At 42.2% G+C, this 21,169-nt stretch overlaps 1 protein-coding gene across 5 annotated transcripts; it reads right to left on the bottom strand.

The window, feature by feature from the left end:
- Nucleotides 1-1,250: 1,250 nt before the first annotated feature.
- Nucleotides 1,251-9,586, bottom strand: LOC127333279 (organic cation/carnitine transporter 2). Of its 5 annotated transcripts, none has more exons than XR_007871053.2 (3): nt 7,311-9,586; nt 4,817-4,990; nt 2,034-2,455 (listed from the first exon to the last, which is right to left on the bottom strand). XR_007871053.2 is itself a non-coding variant. In XM_051359658.2 (2 exons), exons 1-2 carry the CDS (start codon nt 9,537-9,539, stop codon nt 1,322-1,324), a joined length of 1,605 nt encoding a protein of 534 aa, XP_051215618.1. In that variant the 5' UTR covers nt 9,540-9,586; the 3' UTR covers nt 1,251-1,321. The 5 variants fall into 5 exon arrangements, 1 of the variants encoding a protein (XP_051215618.1); XR_007871054.2 differs by having other exon boundaries at nt 4,817-4,980; XR_007871052.2 differs by having other exon boundaries at nt 4,817-4,980; nt 7,318-9,586.
- Between the last annotated feature and the right edge of the window lie 11,583 nt (nt 9,587-21,169).

Raw genomic sequence — 21,169 nt, 5'->3', positions numbered from 1 at the left:
TTGCACAGGGCTCATGACACTGTGACGTTACAGTGGGCAACATCCCCGCCGCCTTTTTTGGGATCGGGTCCCTAGACAAGCGCGTGCTCGCCGAGGTAGGCAACATGATCTCCCTCCAACCATTTATAGTTGGGTTGGGGCAGGTGTTGGAATGCTAGGGATGGTGCAGCTGTTGTGGTGCCGCCGAGCTAGCGTCGTTCGTGGTGTTTGGTATGGGTCCGGCTTGGCTTGATCAGCCAACTCTTGCACTCATCCTGCATGTGATCCTAGTTGGGGCTAGGTCATATTGTGGCTTTGTGTTGGAGGTGTGGTAGAGAATTTTACTATGTTCGCTCTGCGTCATCGCGACAGCAACCAGATTTTTTATCCGGTTGGAGCTTGGCAAAAGTTGCACATGGTTGTGGCCATTGCCGGTAACGGCGTCACCTCTGGGTGTCGTTCTTTTGTTGAAGGCGTCCCGATGTTGATCCTCCGGTTGGAAGTGATAGTTGTCGTCCCTCCGCCTCATAGTGCTCTCTTGGTGGCCTTGTTTCTGTCAAGCTTCTCTTGCAGTGTCTTGTGGTTCACTCTATGATCCTCGCTGGTGTCTCATCCCTCGCGCATCGTTGACTTCGCTTCTTTTACACGGCCTTGATTCGGTGGCCAGCGCCTGTCCTAGTGCCTTGGGGGATTTTTCTAGCGCGATGTCAGGACGTAGCTATTGTTGGTGTGCCTATCCCAATGCCATTGGAAAATGTTGTGTTTTGATCTAGACCTAGCCCGCCCTCGTGGGGTGGTGGTTCAGGTCTAGGTGAAATCATTGCAGGATCTCGGTCTCTACCGACGATGATGACGCGTTCTCGCGCCATTTACCTTCTTGGAGGGCGTCGCCGCAAGACGCGCCCCCCCCCCCCCCCCCCCCTCCTTTGGATCCTCAAGTTCTGCTAGGTTGATGGCCCGTCGTCGAGTTCCCCCTTGGGCTGATGCTTTGTTGCGAAGCGTGTTTGTTGGCGTGGTTGTGGTACTGGTCGCTCCAGTGCAACACAAGACAAGGCTCCCTGGAGGTTTGTCGGTGTGGTTGTGATAGTGGTCGCTTTGGTGCGAATGATGTTTGTTGGCGTGCTTCGGCTTGCCGTTTTTGTGATTGGCTTCTGTTATGCATTTCGGTGTGCGATTTGCATGTGTGTTTTGTATCTTTTATTGTAACTTCTAACCGAGTTGATGGGTTCGCTAATTTAAAGTCGAGCTCTTCTCGAGACTTCCCTCTAAAATAATTTGAAGTGGCTCCAGTGAAAAATTGCTAATACGGACATGTTTACAATAGTACAGTGTAGGTTATTTGTTAAACAAGGTCACTACTACTACTATCCCTGTGGTGGACGGCGCAGTTGGCAACGGCGGCCTCCTTTTGCTCTTCCTCGTCCATGGTGTCCGACATGCTCTTTCCCCTCGTCTCCGGCAGGAAGGCCGCGAACATCCCGAGGCAGCCTATGGCAAGCCCGAAGACGCTGAACGACAGGAAGCTCTTGTCGCGTCCCAGCGCAACGAGCACGGGCGCCGCCACGCCGCCCAGCACGAGCGCCTGCCGCACCAGTCCCACCGCCGAGTTGCGCACGGACCACTGCGTCAGGTACCCAAATTGCCGGCACAAAAAAGTGCCGGCAAAGGTACCAAAAGTGCCGGCAAAGATTTTTCAAGGCACAAAAAAAAGTGCTGCGTTTATTCCAGTCGAGGTAGGTCTTTGCCGGCATTTTTAGAAAAGTGCCGTTAATTATATTTTAAGGCACTTCCAAAAATGCCGCTAGTTAGTATTGCCGGCACTTTTGAAAGATGCCATGGAATCTTTTTGCTAGCACTTTTCGAAAATGCCATAGAATCTTTTTGCCGGCACTTTTCGAAAAATGTCACGAAATGTTTTTACTGGCACTTTTCTAGGGATACCATCTAAACTTTTTGCCGGCACTTTTAAAGGATGCCGCTGATTATTTTCTTAGGCATTTTTAAGGTTGCTATACTGCCAGCAAACATTCAAGCAATCTACAATCAAGCATACATCACACTCAAGAAGTCAAGCAATGTTTGAAACCAACATTTTGATCATTCAAGGATTCACAATCCATGCATCTAATTAACTTCCATGACCAACAGTGTTCATCTCCACATCATGAACAACATGGTTTGAAACCATTAGATAAAATACACAACAAGGTTCATCTAACATGGTTCATCTAATTGGCTTCCATCTTACTTCTCTGACCAACAGGGTTCATCAAGCAGATCTGGAACACAATCACACATCATACTGGCTTCCATTTGCTTGTGGCTTCTATCCCATGTGTCTCTTCACAGCCTACTCGTAGCCCAATGCCCAGGAGGAATATTGTTTGCCTAAATTGTACAGCACCCGAAAAAGACAATGATCCTCTACAAGAAGATGCAGATCTACTCCAAATCCCAGCAGTTCCTGTAATTTATCCTGACAAAAAAATAGAGTAAAACAAGTAGTCCACTTTAATGCAAACACACTTCGATTCCAATAATGCAAGTATCCTATATAACTAAGAAGTTTATCCCCACTAACTTATTTCTCTTGACATGCAGCCTATCCACATCATCATGCCACCTCAGCTAACATTTTTCACTAATTTGCATGTGTTTTTTAGGAGTATTTTCGGTCTAGACATGCCGTGATGTTCATCAAACCACAGGAAACTTCTAGCATGCCGCCCATTAAATTTCTTTCTTCCTGATTGGTCGCGGCTCACTACGTACAGCCGCGGAATGCAGCCAGCATTTTTCTTCTCCTTCTGGTTTAAGAAACCAAACGATGTCAATCTGAAGCACGTTCTCCTCGGTCTTCACTTCTCCACATAACCGAACATTAAACTGATAATCAGAAGCCCAGTCGTGATTCCAGAACAGTAGTCCACTACAAATGTAACCAATGTCTCTTTGTCTCCTCCACTATATGTATATATATCTCTCTCTCTCCCTCTCTCCCTCTCCCTCTCCCTCTCTCCGTATTCTCCTCGAACAGATCAGTAGTTGTGGCTTTTAACCAGCCTGCTATCCTCCATTCCTATTTGTTTCTCTACAGCAGCAGCATTTCCACATCCATTGTCCGAGGTGGTCTATGCCGGCTTCGACCTCCAGTGCAGCGCCGCATGTGACGGCATAGAGACCGTCTAAGATGCAGTATTCTTCTACAAGATTGCTTGACCGCCATCCGCGCCCTCTCCTCGCGCGTCGTCGAGCCTAGGATCTTACAACAGCTTCACGGCTAGCTTCTTGGTTTCTTCATTAGTACACTGCTGTGCACACTGATCGGTGAAATATTTCTGGTTTGTCGTTAGCAGTGCTCATATGCATTCAGAGATGGGATCATGAATTCTGCATGCAGGCTGAAGGTTTGCCCTACAAGGATTTCAGATCTGCTGCCAATTTAGTTGTGCTTATTTGTCGATGATTATTCTCACAGTTTCTGCATGATCTATTTCAATTGGTGATTAATCCTGCCCAACAAGGATTTCAGAACTACTGTCACAAATATTTTGCAGTCTTCGAAGACTGCCGCAGTTACAGATCCAGAAAATTCGAAAGTAAAAGTAAGATTAGTTTTCTAATTTGTTACTCATGTCCTAGGCTGCCTATTGGTCTCTCAATCTGCCTCTTATCTTCATACCACTTTCAACAACGAACACAATATTTTTGCTTGCTAGGTGAGTGATAAAATTCCCACGTGAACTGACCTGATTCTCCCTGTCTTAGTGTTTTTTGTGCATCTGTCATATATGCATTGCTTAACTAATGATCTTCTGCGTTAGTCAAGACTTGAGAGCTTCTCTCTAACTTTCTCCAATCTCCCCACCATGCATGGTATAGCCAAACCGATCGAGCCGCCATTAGTGATCTAATTATTTGTCTAAATGTTTTGAGCCAAATAACTCTCAATAGGTTGGCTGAATGATTAAAAAAAACTTAACATTTGGTGTTCTAAGCACATGCTCTTTTATTTTTGTTCTTGCAGGTTATGGTCACCACAATAATTAAAAGATAAGTGTTTTGTGCTGATTTCTTACCACTGTACAAAATATGTCACTTTCTTCGCTCAGTTCGTTTGGTGGGCCATCAGTCAACAGGAAGCTTCTTCATATCTACATTGTTGCACAGCTATGTGGAGGCACTAACTACGAATATATCTTTTAAGGTCCAAGGATTAGGCAGTCCAGTTTGATTTGCCACTTCTAGGGCTCTGAATATGCTCACATTAGTTACCTCTCTTTCAGTCCATTTTACTGACAACAATACCATAACAATCGTGCCATTGTCCAGCTTTTGTTCAATTTGTATTGCAAGATGTAGCGTTTCTCTTCTACTTCTACTTTTCACTCACACCGATTTTATTCAATAATTTGCGCAAAATATTTATTCCACAAAATAGGCATAACATATATTTTAATTATTTTTTGGTATATCAATGGATCCCGCAGCAAAGCGCGGGGTATCATCTAGTACATACAGTAATTCATGGACACATAGGCAAACAATATTTAGAGATTTGTTGCTCAAGTAACTTGTTGTATGAACACATACAGTAATGTATATAGGAACTTGCTCCACTTTAAATTTGCATGTACTCCCAGCAAGAAATCAAACAATATTCAGAGAGTAGCAAACATGCATTGACCGTTTGACACACACGAAATAAATTGGTACTGTACTATTGGTGAAGTTAAGTCAAATAATTGTCCAATAAAACATACTCCCAGTCAAGCTACCGGTGCTATTGTTCAATCAAGCTATGGTAAACTAAAATGGTTCGGGGAGAGAATCGAACCTGAATATCTTAAATAATTCATCAATCTCAGAATCGCCTAGAAACAGTGGCTTTTGCTTCACCATTTCTGCAAAGATACAGCCCACTGACCACACATCAACTGTTGTGGAATATTGCCTCGCTCCAAGAAGAATTTCTGGAGTTGTGTACCATAATGTTACTACCTGAAAAATACTTCCCATAGACATGCCTTGTGAGTTGATGTGCCATATTGTTGTTTGATACAAGAACAATGAGCTTGTTTAGATGTAAAATCATATGTGGTACATACTAAGATGCAAAATTGTATATTAAGATCCTGCCAAAAGGCGACGTGGTACTGGAACAGTTCTCAATGCGCTTAACAGTTCTCTAGTAGACGGACTATCAGTACTTGTGGTTTGTCATGCGGCCACTAAAACAACTAGGCAAATTTTGTGTACCGGTGATTATATTTGTGTGCCTTCTGTTTTCAGACCTAGCTAAACGATTAGTCTATGTACTCTCAGTACTTCTTTTACCTCCTGATGTTATTTGGTATCCTGTTCATTAGGTCGTTCATCCGCTTTGAAATGTGATGTCCTACAGCTATATTGCAAATATTCTTTTGAGCGGAGACTAAATATTCTTACTAAGATAAACAAGCAGCTAATGTACTCCAGTAGTACCAGTAGAATGGTCCAATTATTTTTATCTGCTGTAATGTAGAATAACAAAGACAATTCAGGTTGGACTGTTCTACTGGTGTATAACAAAGACATTTCAGGTTCCAGGAGTGATGTACTTTCATCACAATCAGAAACCCATATGCTTAGTTAAACTGGTTTAACTGTACATCAATGCTTATATCCAGTGTTTTACAGGTATCAACCAATTTAAGCTACTCCACAATTTCTACCCCCAAACATAAGCTTTTCGACAAGCAAAGCAAAAGTACAGTACTCCTGGAAGGTTGCGAAGTGAGCCATCTCAAGTGTGCTGAAACAGTCTCCAACCATCCAGAACTGTATGTGTTGTGTTAGAGTGCAAAGTTACATGGGCAGATGCTAGTTTGGCCAGAAATGGGTACTCCAGCAGGCAGGTGTGACCAGCAGCAGCAGGAGTATAACCCATGTAAATTTGGTCAGAAAGGAACAGGACCTCTAATGCTTGTTATTGAGCTGCTTATTATTCGCATCTGAGAAGTTATGCTAAATGAGGTCACTGAATCCCGTCTCCGGCGAATCCAAAACGGTAGAATAGAAGTGAATAAGTTTATTGTTGTCGATATCCTTAACAAAGAAACAAAAGACTTATAAAAATCAAACAGTAATCTATGTGTGCATGTGTGTTCCTTTAAGTAACATCAAGTGCGCGTAATACAAGCTGCCGTGGCAACTTTGCTTTTCAACCACTACTCGCAAAGTCACAATAATAGTGAACTACATGTTGTTTCAATTCAGAAACCTTCCAAGATTCTGCAGAAAAATGAACTTTGTCTGCCGCTTCTTCCATTAATATAAGTACATGCAACCTGACTTATTTTTCCAGCAATGACTCAAAAAAAACCTAAGATTTGCATAGGCAGGCCACAAATTGTCTAGCCCGCTTGGGGACCATAAGAACAGGGAGGAGATGGAAGTATAAAACAGGTTGCTTCCCACAAGAATAGCCATTTGACACTTCATCAGACAATGACTTATGGCAGAACTGAGTGCAGAAGTACTATGCAAGTACAACAAAAGCCTTATGGGTGTGTACCACTATATTTGTCAAGAAAGTGCAAACAAAATAAGGCTCAGTATATCTACTTATATAGGAGGCGCTTGGAAGCTTTTATCTAAGGTGTACCTTGCATTTCCTGAGAATGACTTGCAGCCTTACACACCATCAGATGAGCATAAAACATCCATTACAAATTCAAGTGAACCACAAAATTGCTATGAAAATGACACATGTGATCTTTAGTCTTTAGCAAAAAAAGAAAATACACCACCATAGTCTATATCAATCCCCCCAAGTAACTCTATCTTTGCTACCGAAAATTGTTAAGCACATAAACAGTGGATTTTTCTTAAGACATGTGCTTTCATACTTCTACTCATGCAACATGAAAGGTACTAAAAAAATAGCTTAATTGTAACTCAGTGATCTTCCGATCAAAGACAAGGCTTCATTTAAGCTATAACCCTAATGCTTGACATGCCAACAATCTAACACTTCCATGGACAGAGCGACTCGCTTGAGCATAGCAATCTATATCAGCTCATGAGTCAACACCACAAGAGCTGCTTTGTATGTGCATGAATGCCCCAGAAAATTTCTCTAGCAGGTTCCGTGGAATTAGAAAAAACCTAACTATGCTAACCATGTGACTTAATACTAAGTGCATTCACAACATCCAAACAAATTATCCAAAAATAGAATCTCAGCGCTAAAACTGAATCATGGCATGAACTGGTAGTTGGGTTTTGGTCTCAATTTGAACAAGAGTAATCACGGAGCCTGCCCTTTGATTCTAAGGAATTAAACATACGTGTTACCTGCCCTTCTCGATATCCTTGGATACAGATGTTGTCAGCCTTGGCCTACTCGGACTGAGTACGCCCTAGCTGCTCGTTGAGGACGCGCAGCCAGCACCCACATGTCGGCAAGGACCTGCTGGAGCTCCACCCTCACCCGCGACGGTACGCACCTCGGCCTCGACGCGCGTGGTCTGGTCGGCGATGCTCGATGCGAACCGCTGGTTGTCGATGAGGAGGCCTTGATTGCCGTGGTCCCTGGCGATGTTGGGGTCCTCGAGGGCGCCCACGGCGGGGCAGGCCCCCTGCGTGGGATGGGGAGGATGGCGTTGTGTGAGGGCTCGTCGCGGTCAGCGCCAAGCCGCACGGCAAAAATACGGAGGAGCAGCCGAGCAGGAGAACGGGGGCAGGGTCGAGAAGCATGCCGCAGGTGTCGTAGGGGAGAAGCACGAGGTGTGGCGGCGCGGGAACCGCGGCGGCGACGGTGCTGAACCACCGCTAGGGTTAGCCGCGGCGTCGCTCTCAGGTGCGGAACGGCGGGGCGCGAGTAGGGATCTAGTGGAGGGGCACAAGACGAAGTTCTCTCAGTGAGTAGAGGCGGCGGACGCGGCCGGCGGCGGACGGCACGGCGGCGGCACATCGAGGACGCGAGAGAGAGGATGTTGGGGAGAGGAGTGCGACTGTGCTGAGACCCTTCAGGGATGTTTTGTTCGTTTTTGCATTTAGACCCTTCAATTTTTAGAAAATAATGCCGGCACTTCGATAAGTGCCAGTAATAATCAAACATTGAGGGCAACCTCCTAAAAGTGCCACCAATTATGTGGTAATCTAGGGCATTCGGCAGAAAGTGCCGCTAATCAGTAGCATTGTAGGCATTGATTGTAAACTGCTGGCAAGAAAGTGCCGGTAATCCGGACACGTGAGGTAGTGGACGTCGGGAACAGCTCGATTGAGTACATCAGTATGACAGTGAGCATGGTGCACGTGGCGGAGAAGGACACCAGCTCGGCGGCCATCCTCGCCGCGCCCTGTGGGATGACGATGCACGCCAGGCTGCACAGCCCCGCCACCGTGGTGAGCCCCATCACCGAGCTCCGCCGGTTGATCGTGCCCATCAGGAGACACGAGAGGATGGAGGACGGTAGCTCGGCCAGCGCGTTGTACATCACGCTCAGGTACAGGTTGGAGCCCAGGTTGCCGACGTTGAGTGGCATGCCGTAGTAGACCGTGCCGACGCCAAAGCTGACCGTCATGATCGCCGCCAGTCTGCGGAGCGCCCACGGGCGCTGCCACATCGAGTGTAGCGTGGCGAACACGCTGTCGCCGCCGCTCGACCCTGCGGCGTCCTCTTGCATTGTGCACGCGTGCAGCATGGAGAAGCTGGAGGTCATGCTGTTGCCGTTGAGCGACGCGATCTGCTGCAGAGCCTCGATGGCGTCCTGCTTCCGGCCGCGCACCAGCAGCCACCGTGGCGACTCCTGGATGAGGAAGTAGATGAGGATGGAGTAACAGAGGGAAGACACGGACGTCCATAGGTACATGTTCCGCCACGACGCGTCCCGGAACGTGTAGGCCAGCGCCGGGAGCGAGAGGAAGCCGAGGGTGAAGCAGAAGAACCCGGCCACGCACACCGTCTCGCGCCACTTCTTCCCCACTACCTCCGTGGAGAGTACCATCGTGCACGTGCCCACCATGGACCTGGCAAACCCGGACACGAACCGCAGGGCCGAGTAAGCCCACACATTCGGCGACAAGGCGGTGAGCGCGCTGGCGACGGACATGGACACTATGGACGCGAGCAGCATCTTCCTGCGGCCCAGGAGCGAGTCGGCGAGTGTGGTGAGGAGAAAGCCGCCGGCGAGGCAGCCGGCGAAGAAGGAGGACGCCGGGAGGGAGACGAGGATCGGGCCGGCGCACTTGAGTGACCACTCCGAGACCACCGATGTCACGGGCGGGCGGTCCCACGCCCACGCGCCAGCCGGGAGCGCGCACGGCGAAGCCGCGGCGTCCGAGCACGTCCCGTCGGAGCCGGTGCAGTGCCAGTTCGGCTCGGCGTCGGTGAACACTGAGATGAACACCTGCTGCGCGTCGAAGGCCCACGCGAAGGCCAGCAGGACGGCCTTAAGAAGTTGCACCGTTCCGGTGGTACCCATGTACGCCTCGATCGTGTCGTCGACCGATGGCGCCTTCGCTGGCTTGGCTTTGTGGTTTGTTATCAGCGGGGCGGTGGCCGTGTCAGCCATTGGCAGTGCAAGGTCGCGTGGCTGAATGCTTTCTTTTGCTGTTTATCTTGCCTTCTTGCAATCGCAAATTGAGCCAGAGACGATGCCGGTTGCGATATTTATACTGGCCGGTGGCGGATACATCATGGTTAATTATGTGAAAACAGCCCACCAGTACGGTCAGCTAATATCCACTAGTAGAAAACAAGCTTTTCGTGAGATCCTTTTGGTCCCGGTCGTGTTCTGGACCGCCCGAATCCGTCTAATCATATGGCACCCATAGGTTCTGATTCGTTAGGACTCATTTGTCCCGATTTGTATCCAATTGCATATATTATTTGTCTAATTACGATTTACAGATTTAAAGATATTAATTATTTGGCCATATTATATGAATAATGCATATATTATTTGATAATAATAATAATAAATGAATAAAAACATGATTATTTCATATTCAAATTCCTCACCTTTTTCCAATAATAAAGCATATATTATTTGTGTCCAATTGCGGTTTACAGATTTAAAGATATTAATTATTTACCCATAGTATATGAATAATGCATATATTATTTGATAATAATAATAAAAAAATGAATAAAAACATAATTATTTCATATAAAAATTTCCTCACATTTTTTTAAAAATAAATCCTATATTATTTGTCCAATTGCGGTTTACAGATTTAAAGATATTAATTATTTGACCATATTATTTGAATAATGCATATATTATTTGATAATAATAATAAAAAAAACATAATTATTTCATATTCAAATTCCTCACATTTTTCTCATAATAAAGCATATATCATTTGTCCAAATATGGTTTATAGATTTAAAGATATTAATTATTTAGCCATATTATATGAATAATGCATATATTATTTGATAATAATAATAATAAATGAATAAAAACATAATTATTTAATACTAAAATTCCTCACATTTTTCTAATAATAAAGCATATATTGTTGTCCAATTGCGGTTTACAGATTGTTTTTTGTTTCAAAAAATACAGAAATGTGACACCATTACACCAATGTCGCCCCTTGTTGTCGCTGCCCGCGCTACCCCGCTCCGCGGAAACGCTGCACATCTTACGTCTTTATAAATGCTTTATCCGCAACTTTGTTGTTGTCCAGGCACTTCTTTTCCTTCAACTCAAGATGCTCCATCTATGCGATATCTACATATAGGATGCGTTCATCCAACAGCTGCTCACCGGCTGCACTACGCTAGAGCGCCTTCAGCTTTAGGGGATTCAGAATTTAGTAATATAACACATCATCTCGCCAAATTTCCATATGATTGGTATCACTGACATGTGTGGCACGATTGCCTTATGGAGTTTGAGAAGCTGGTCATTCTGGATACACCTTGCTTTGAGATATTGGTCGTACTTGGTCAGGTGTTTCGAAGATCAACAAGGGTCATGAGCGCACGGAAATTGACATTGTTGGCCTAATTGTCTGTGGACAGCTTCATGCTCCGTGTTGGCGTCATAACCGTTCAGGTAGAATATTCATCTCCTTCTTCCTGAAACATATATTTTGCTTATTTTTCTTTATACATGTTACAATCTTTTCTAGAGAATGATCCCACCAGCTTGACACCATCAACGGGCAAAATGTGGGCCTTGGTTCTATATTATAGAGCATTCAATCTGGATCTTGTTGTTGGATTCCTTACATGGTGGCGCACCAGCACCAAGGGGAAGCAATACATGGAGCTGATTTTTATTTTATTTTAAATGATAACCACTCCAACAAAAGTGTAGAGTTACATTGAGTAAAACCTATTATGAGCTTCGATCACTTGAACAATTCTCCCTCCATTCTGTTTTAATAAGTATTTTAGGCGACAATTTTATTTCATATTAATCTACATTCCAGCTTTTAGTCAATAAGAACACATAAAATAAAGCGGTTTTGCTCTTTATTGGATGTCATTATTTTGAATGAAGGTTGGATTTGGTTGTTTACCTATCTAAATATTACTAATAAATGCGGTACTATTTTGTCTTTTTTTATGATGTAGATTAAAACAGAATAGAGGGAGAATTTGGTAATATAACAACCACAATGAATTTTCATTTTTGGTAACTTTTTCTCAAGTTTATAATGACAAATCTCGTGGTCAAAACTGCATCTAGAAGACATGGATGATAATATAAGAAACATGGCATGGGATTTATTTTCTTTAACAATCCTTAATTCACATATGATGCAACTCACTATATGTGAATTAGACGCTAGCTATGAAGTTCTTTTTATTCTTTTAGCCAATATATATAATTATTTTGTTTTCTTTTTTAGAAAAAAATCTACATCCCATGAATAATTTGTTTGCCATCAAAGTGGCCATCCATTTAATGAGCGCCTAGCATAGCCCTAATTAAGATGCCCCTCGCTTTTTACAGTAGGCAAGATCTTAACAGTTGTTAGTTTAGTTTTCCTATATTTTACGCCTATGTGGATTATATATTTTATCGCTCGGTTAACGTACTTAAGATTTGATTTTTTATGAACACGGTCCATGCTAAATGCTTTTGTGATCTATGCATGCATGTACCCTGTTTTGTAGATTTTATAATTTTAATTCCGTAACGTAACTAGGTTGGAATATGTCTTTTTACCATGGGATTTATCTTCATGTCTCTATTCAATTACATTGCATCAGTCTGTTCAAGTAATGGATCGACATGTAGTTTTTTAACAAAATAAAATAATAAATGTAAGACCCAAAGTTAAATATGATCAGTACAACTACAATGAGATCAACGTGAAGTGTGGTCAACTAGAAGCACATATATTTTCTAAGGACAGGAAACATCATATCAAATCAACTACAAACCAAAATTAACAAACAAAACCAGGGACTAAATCATCGAGTGGTGTTGGAGTGTCGTGTTTGGAGTTTGTTTGTGTCGCCATGTGGTCCTTTGTCTTCGCTAGTGTGGATCCGGCCCCGTTGTTGAGGTTTTTGTTAGGATTGGCTGTGAGTGTGGGCGTGGTTTGTGTTGGCTTGGCCTTGTCGTTGTAAGCTTTCGCCCGATTTTTTCCTAAAAATTGAGCACTCCCTTCTTAATTAGTGGATGAGGCAAAACTTTGGCCTCCATTTCAAAATATATAGAGCCGGCGACCCAAAAAAAACATGTATGTTAGTAGTTTTCAGGACGAACCAACGATAGCCAAATTTTTATTAAGCTTCGTTGTTCTTTACTAGACATGTGACACAATCTTATTTATGGATCATGACTTGGACAAAGCACGAAATCTAAAGTTAATTCTTTCAGCTTTTCAGCAATTGTCAGAACTCAAGATAAACTTCCATAAAAGTGAATTGTTCTGTTTCGGAGAGGTCAAAGATGACGCCAACCTATATGCTGAATTATTCAGATGTGGGCTTGGGTGTTTTCCAATTAGCTACCTCGGCATTCCGATTCATTATCGGAGGCTTACGTTGGCTGAATGGAAAACAGTCGAGGAAAGACTCCAGAAACGTCTGAGAAGTTGGAAAGGAAAATTATTTTCCCTTGGGGGAAGATTAGTTCTCATTAATTTTGTACTTACAAATATGGTACTGTATATGATTTCTTTCTTCCAGTTACCCAAAGAAGTCTTGCATAGATTGGATTATTTCCGATCGAGATTCTTTTGGCAAGAGTATAATGAGAAGAAAAAATATTGGTTGACCAAATGGAGTGTTGTTTTCCGTCCAAAAGATCAAGGTGGACTAGGAGTCCATGATCTTGAAGTTAAAAACCGGGCTTTGCTAGAAAAATAGCTAGCCAGGTTATTAACTGAGGATGGCCGATGGCAACAACTATTGCGCAGAAAGTATGTGGGTTCAAAAGCTATATCTCTGATTATATGGAAATCAGGAGATTCACACTTTTGGGTTGGCATCATGGCAACTAAGAAATACTTTTTCCCATTTGGTTCGTTCTCCATTAGGAATGGGTCGGAGATAAGGTTCTGGGAGGATAGATGGTTAGGTACAACCACTCTCCGAGAATAATATCCAACTTGTATAATATTGTTCGCCATAAGAGTGATACCTTACAGAAGGTGTTGGAAACATCTCCACCCTCTATGACGTTCAGGCGAGATCTCATTGGCCCAAGATTGACTTCATGGAATGAATTGCTACAAAGGTTAGCTTCGGTCCAGTCAGTTCAGGGGGCTTATGAATTTCGCTGGAATCTCACCAAGAATGGTAAATTCACGGTCAGTTCCATGTACAAGGCCTTAATTATATCCAATCAACCGGTTGTTAATAATAAATCCATCTGAAAGATGAAGATACCTTTGAAAACAAAGATCTTTGCATGGTATTTTCGTCGAGGTGTGATTCTTACTAAAGATAACCTTGCCAAACACAATTGGCACGACTGCACGAAATGTGTTTTCTGTCATGAACAAGAGACAATAAAACACATTCTCTTCAGTTGCCGAGTTGCTAGGTGTATATGGTCAATCATTCAGATAGGTTCTACCTTATATCTACCTCGTAGCATTGCAAATATTTTTGGCAAAAATGAGGTTGATGCTATGTATAAAACACTTATCAGGGTGGGAGCAATATCTGTTGTATGGTCGCTTTGACTATGTAGAAATGATAAGGTTTTTAATGACAAAAATTCTTCTCTCTCGCAGGTTGTCTACCGCGTTACGGTTTTGCTCCGTTCATGGTCGCCACTCCAACGATTGGAGGATCAAGACCTCTTTACGGAGGTGTCTACACGATTGGAGAACACGGCGAAGGAGTTTATTTCCCAACATGGGTGGCAGCATATTAGGCGGATTGAGGCAAATGAAGCTTAGCCGCTAGGATAGTCACCTTTTTTTATCTTCAATTTAGGATTCTGTTTATGAACATGTGGACTTGTGAACGGCTATGTGCATCTTGTTATGCAGAGGCTGGGTGTAATGCTTCAAAACCTTTTGAGTAATAAAGACGTCCTTATCAAAAACTAGACCTCTGACGCCCAAAAATAGTCTATTGTCACCACTTTTTCCAGCCTCTAGGTCGGATCCCGAAGGAAGTACAAACGATGTACCGGTGACGGGTTTTATTTGTCCATCACACGTAACTAGCGGTGGACTTTTGGTTTTACGTTACATCCGTAGTTGCGGCTATAAGCTTTTTGGGTACCGTAACTACAACGGGAACCCGCCGACGTGCCGACGGCCAGAATCTGTGCCGACGGCCGCCGTCGGCACAGCCTCGCTCGCCGTCAGCCCAGCAAGGTAGCCGTCGGCACAGCCTGGCCGTCGGCACAGAACCACCAGAACCGACGGCCGCCGTCGGCACACTTTGGCCGTCGGCACAAACACTGTCTGTGCCGACGGCACGTAGCCTAGCCGTCGGCACATGGTCATATGTGTAGGATAACGTTGCATAGAAAACAAAAATTTTCCTACCGCGAACACGCAATCCAAGCCAAGATGCAATCTAGAAGACGGCAGCAACGAGGGGGTATCGAGTCTCACCCTTGAAGAGATTCCAAAGCCTACAAGATGAGGCTCTTGTTGCTGCGGTAGACGTTCACTTGCCGCTTGCAAAAGCGCGTAGAAGATCTTGATCACGATCGCTTCCGGCGCCACGAACGGGCAGCACCTCCGTACTCGGTCACACGTTCGGTTGTTGATGAAGACGACGTCCACCTCCCCGTTCCAGCGGGCAGCGGAAGTAGTAGCTCCTCTTGAATCCGACAGCACGACGGCGTGGTGTCGGTGGTGGTGGAGAAATCCGGCAGAGCTTCGCTTAAGCGTGCGGGATGTGGTGGAGGAGAGAGACCGCTAGGGTTTGGGGAGAGAGGGGGAGGCTAGGGCGCCGGCCAAGGGCAGCCCTAGGTGGTGCGGCCAAGAGTGGGCTGCCCCCTCCCTCTCCTCCTCATTATATAGGTGGAAATCCCCAAGTGTTGGTATCCAAGTCTTCGAATAAGACCCCAACAATGAAACCTCCCATATGTAGGGAAACCTACCCAAGGTGGGAATCCCACTTGGGGTGGGATTCCCCCCTTCCATGAGGGGGGTTGGCCGGCCACCCTAGGGGAGTCCACCTTGGACTCCTCCCCTTTAGGGTTGGCTGGCCATGCAAGGTGGAGTCCCTCCGGGACTCTACTTTCCATGGTGATTTCTTCCGGACTTTTCTAGAACCTTCTAGAACCTGCCATAAATGCACCGGATCATTTCCAAACTTGGAATATGACTTCCTATATATGAATCTTATTCTCCGGACCATTCCGGAACTCCTCGTGATGTCCGGGATCTCATCCGGGACTCCAAACAAATATTCGAACTCCATTCCATATTCAAGTTCTACGATTTCAACATCCAACTTTAAGTGTGTCACCCTACGGTTCGTGAACTATGCGGACATGGTTGAGTACTCACTCCGACCAATAACCAATAGCGGGATCTGGAGATCCATAATGGCTCCCACATATTCAACGATGACTTTAGTGATCGAATGAACCATTCACATACGATACCAATTCCCTTTGTCGCGCGATATTTTACTTGTCCGAGGTTTGATCTTTGGTATCACTCTATACCTTGTTCAACCTCGTCTCCTGACAAGTACTCTTTACTCGTACCGTGGTATGTGGTCTCTTATGAACTCATTCATATGCTTGCAAGACATTAGACGACATTCCACCGAGAGGGCCCAGAGTATATCTATCCGTCATCGGGATGGACAAATCCCACTGTTGATCCATATGCTTCAACTCATACTTTCCGGATACTTAATCCCACCTTTATAACCACCCATTTACGCAGTGGCGTTTGGTGTAATCAAAGTACCTTTCCGGTATAAGTGATTTACATGATCTCATGGTCATAAGGACTAGGTAACTATGTATCGAAAGCTTATAGCAAATAACTTAATGACGAGATCTTATGCTACGCTTAATTGGGTGTGTCCATTACATCATTCATACAATGACATAACCTTGTTATTAATAACATCCAATGTTCATGATTATGAAACTAATCATCCATTAATCAACAAGCTAGTTAAGAGGCATACTAGGGACTCTTTGTTTGTCTACATATCACACATGTACTAATGTTTCGGTTAATACAATTATAGCATGATATATAAACATTTATCATAAACATAAAGATATAAATAATAACCACTTTATTATTGCCTCTAGGGCATATCTCCAACAGTCTCCCACTTGCACTAGAGTCAATAATCTAGTTTACATTTGTAAAGATATAACACCTTGGCCTTATGGTGCTTTATCATGTATTGCTCACGGGAGAGGTTTTTAGTCAACGGATCTGACACGCTCAGAAACGTATGTATTTTGTAATTCATTTGTGTCTCAACGCATCACTCATTTCCAAATGAGTTGGCATTATATATGTTTGATCTTCTGGTGGAACCTTAATTCCGCTGTCTGAAATATGTCACTTATATTGTCATACACAATATAGCTTCAAAGTTCTGACTTTTAACTACACCAAGTTCTCAAAGAACCTCTTGACTTAACATCCTTTGTCATTGTCAAAACAATGACATACTCTGCCTTCTTTTGTAGAATCCGTCACAATATTTAGAACTCTTCTAAATCTAGCATAGACAACTTCTAGCTCATTGTGCTACCTTTTAAACAACACTTAGTCTAATTTGAGATTGAAATTATATTTTATATGTGAAAAAACCAATATCGGTGTAACACCTTACAGCGATTTGTTTGTCATTTCTTCATACAAATATATATATATCCTTAGTTCTTCTAAAGTACTCAAGGATATTCTTACTGTCGTCCAATGATCATCATATGAATCATTCTGGTATATGCTCATAACACTTTATAGCACATGATATCTGATTGTGTACATATTATTCGTGATCTATAATCACTCATGTGTTTTTACTCATTGAGTGTCAGATACACTCAAGTCTTGTTAAACCTTCACATGACAAGAACATTTTCTTAATATTTCTATATTGAACTACTTCAATATCCATCATATGTACTTCGACTTAAACTTATTTATGTGTTTCAATCTATCTTCATAGATCTTGACACTAAATTTGTTTCAGTCCATATCCTTTCATTGAAGTTAATTCTCAATGAAACCTTTTAATCAAGTATATAATTACATCATTTATAACCAACTATATGTCACCTACATAAAGTATTATAAATGTGTCTTAGCGCTCCCACTTAATTTCTTGCAAATGCAAGCCTCTTCATCGTCTCTGATGAAATCAAAAACTCTTTGACTATTTCATCTGGTGAAGATTCCAACTCCGTGATACTTACTTCATCCAATTGAAGCTTGTATAGCTATCTAGTATTCCACGGACCAGCAAAACTCTTGGTTGTATCTTGTATACATACTTCTGTTAAGTAGTGTATTTTGCCATCCTACTAGCATATCTCATAAAAGAAATATGTAGTGATTACTAGAATAATCCACATAGACTATAAGCATTGCTACGGAAGATCTAATCTTATCGTATTCAACTCTTTGAACTTTGTCGTAAACAATTTTTCGACAAGTCAAGCTTTCTTCAAGGATATTTCATCCAAGTCTATCAATTTCATAGATCCATTTACTTTCATAAAGTATTCATCTATCTTGGATTTCATGGCATATAGCCATTTTAACGGAGTCAGGGCCCATCATAACTTCTTTGTTTGTAGTTGGTTTATCATTGTTCAAAATCAATCCTTTGTTCACAAATCATTTATTTGATCACAAAATAAACCATACCTACAAGGTTCAATATGTACTTCGATCTCCATGGCTAAAACACTTTGTAGTCATGGGAGCCATGATCGTCGTGGCCGCTTCCGAAACAAATTCTGATGCTGCGCTACTCTGATCATTATGATCAGGTTCATAAACCTTATCAAATTATATTGTCCTCCCACTCAAAAACTTCACTAGAAACAATTTCTTGGAAATAAGAAACATTGACAAACACTTTTGTCTTTGTCTCCATAGTGGGAAGAATTCCCAATCAATTCTCTGGGATAACCAACAAAGACATTCATCCGATTTTGGTTGACTATTAGGGTTTATACCCATGCCATAACTTGTATGGTGTCATTTCAACGGATCATGATGATGCTCTATTTAGTGTAAAAGCGGTAGTCTCTAAAGCATAATCCACAAATATAATGGCATCAATATTTTATCTCAACTTTGATCCAACAAAGTTTGGATATATCTCTTGGATACTTCATCATCACTATGATACTCCAAGAAACGTAAGTTGTAGAACAATTTCATAACTCTCTTAGATGTTCGCTAAAACTCGTAATTCAAATATTTTCACCATGATCCAATCATAGATATTTGACTTTTCTATTACGATGATTTCCACTTCATGCTGAAATTTATTTGAAACCATTCAAATGTTTCAAACTTCTTTCTTATTGAATATATCCACATATATATAATCAATTCATTGTTGAAAGTTTTCATGAAGTAGAAGAATCTCCCGCACACAACTATGCCCAGTGAACCACATACATCATCATGTATTTTTCCACTAAGTTTGTTGCCCGTTCAACTTTTGGCCTATGAACGGTATTTTAATCATTCTCTTTAGAAAAGATTTGCAAGCGCCAAACGATTCAAAAATCAAATGACTCCAAAAATCCATTTGCATGGAGTTCCTTTATGCGTTCCTTTCTAACATGACCTAAATGGCGGTTCCACAAATAAGTGGAATTCAAATCATTTGCCTTATGGCATTTTAGCGTCAGTGTTATGTATGTGTGTTTCACCATTAAGATTTATAATAACTTATCCATCGTACATGGAGTAATGTCATAATTTGAACAACTCATTGTTTTCATTTGACCAGAGCAAAATAACAATTATTAAGTTCTTTATTATAAATTCTAAGGGCTAGATAGAATGCCAACGACGAACATAATAACACTTTATTTTTGTTCCAGACGTGCATTCTTATCATATTCCTTGTCAGTCACTTAGGCCATTGTATTCTTGTATTGCGTTGTTTTGTATGACACTTCATACCAACCAATATGGTACAAATACCCAAGAATTTCATTGTGTGACCTAACTAGGAATACAACCATAACATGTATATCATTTATATACACCTGAGCTAGACTTTCTAGTCTTTTCTTTCTTTTTGCCAAAATATCTTTTGCAGTTTCTCTTTTAGCTTTCCTCATTATTCAGAAAAACACTTTAACATCAATAACTTCTAGGTTTGTTGGTCAAATACCAATAACCTTGAGGTTCTTACTTTGAAGTTGATCATCATATGACAAGTGTTCTAGATTTCACTTATTAGTAACTTTGTAATATGATGAACAATTTCACTCATATTTTTATCCATCAATTCATGACAACTTTTTGAGACCATGTCTGTACATGCTAGGCTCATAAAGTTTAACCTTAGTATTCGCATGTGCAAATCTGGTTTGCACCCGTTGTATGCACACGTAGAATCTATCACACCCGATCATCACGTGATGCTTCGAAACGACGAGTCTTAGTAACGGTGCATATTAAAGATGGTCACTTCATGGATATGCGAATATCGTTAGTGCTCCAATAATTGGAGGATTGTGACGCCTTGCGTCTTCAACCTTCGTACATTCCCATAAAACTTATGAGTTTATGTAGTCTCACCAAATTATATTCTATCATCTTGCAATAAGGTCTTAGATATCACTTATATCTCATACCTTGATTATTTCTGAAAACTAAATTTTCAGCTCCTTACTTTTCAAACAGATTTGAACTTCAAGTTTCACGGAGACAAGATAACTTTAGGTACTAATTGAAACCATAGCTCTTTGAATCAACAATGTGAGGTTTACTAAAAGTTTGCAATAGGACTTAATCAATTCTTGATTCTTTAACAATACGGTACCAATCCGTAAAGTTTCTTGTCAGATTTTAACAGTATTTCTATCTCAATTACAAGACTAGCGCATGGTAGAAAACGGATGCCAATACTACAAAATTAATTCAAAATACTACTCAGACTATGTTTATGATAATTAGTTCATGTTTTAATCTAATTACTAATGAACTCCCACTTAATACAACATCCCTCATAGTTGTTAAGTGGTACACGATCCAAATTCACTACACCAAAAACCGATCATCACGTGAGATGATGTAGCTTCAATGGTGAACATCAACATGTTGATCATATCATCCATATGACTCGTGTTCAACCTTTCGGTTTCCGTTGTCCCGAGGCCATGTCTGTACATGCTAGGCTCGTCAAGCAAACCCAAGTATTCCGCGTGTGCAACATGGCTTACACCCGTTGTATGTCGAGTTTATCACACCCGATCATCACGAGATGCTTCAAAACGTCGAACAATGCAACGGTGCATACGAGGGAAGAACACTTTATTATCTTGATATTAATGTGAGGGATCATCTTATAATGCTACCGTCGCGATCTAAGCAAAATAAGATGCATAAAAGGATTAACATCACATGCAGTTCATATGTGATATGATATGGCCCTTTTGTCTTTGCGCCTTCGATCTTCATCTCTAAAGCACGGACATGATCTCCATCATCAACGGGCATGATCTCCATCATCGTCGGCGTAGCGTCAAGGTTCATGGCGCCGTCTTCATGGTTGTTCACCTCATGTAGCAACTATTACAAC

This window comes from Lolium perenne, chromosome 2 (assembly GCF_019359855.2).
Source record: "Lolium perenne isolate Kyuss_39 chromosome 2, Kyuss_2.0, whole genome shotgun sequence".
NCBI classification, from domain to species: domain Eukaryota; kingdom Viridiplantae; phylum Streptophyta; class Magnoliopsida; order Poales; family Poaceae; genus Lolium; species Lolium perenne.
Note: the sequence above shows the minus strand (reverse complement) of the source record. Positions and strands in the feature narration are given on the sequence as shown.

What these genes read in the sequence shown, in the direction of transcription:
- LOC127333279 (XM_051359658.2), bottom strand. Translation starts at nt 9,539, where the DNA reads ATGGCTGACACGGCCACCGCCCCGCTGATAACAAACCACAAAGCCAAG. An exon ending in CGACGTCCACTACCTCACGT is followed by an intron (nt 1,601 to 8,213) that starts GTCCGGATTACC and finishes TACCTGACGCAG; the next exon opens with TGGTCCGTGCGCAACTCGGC.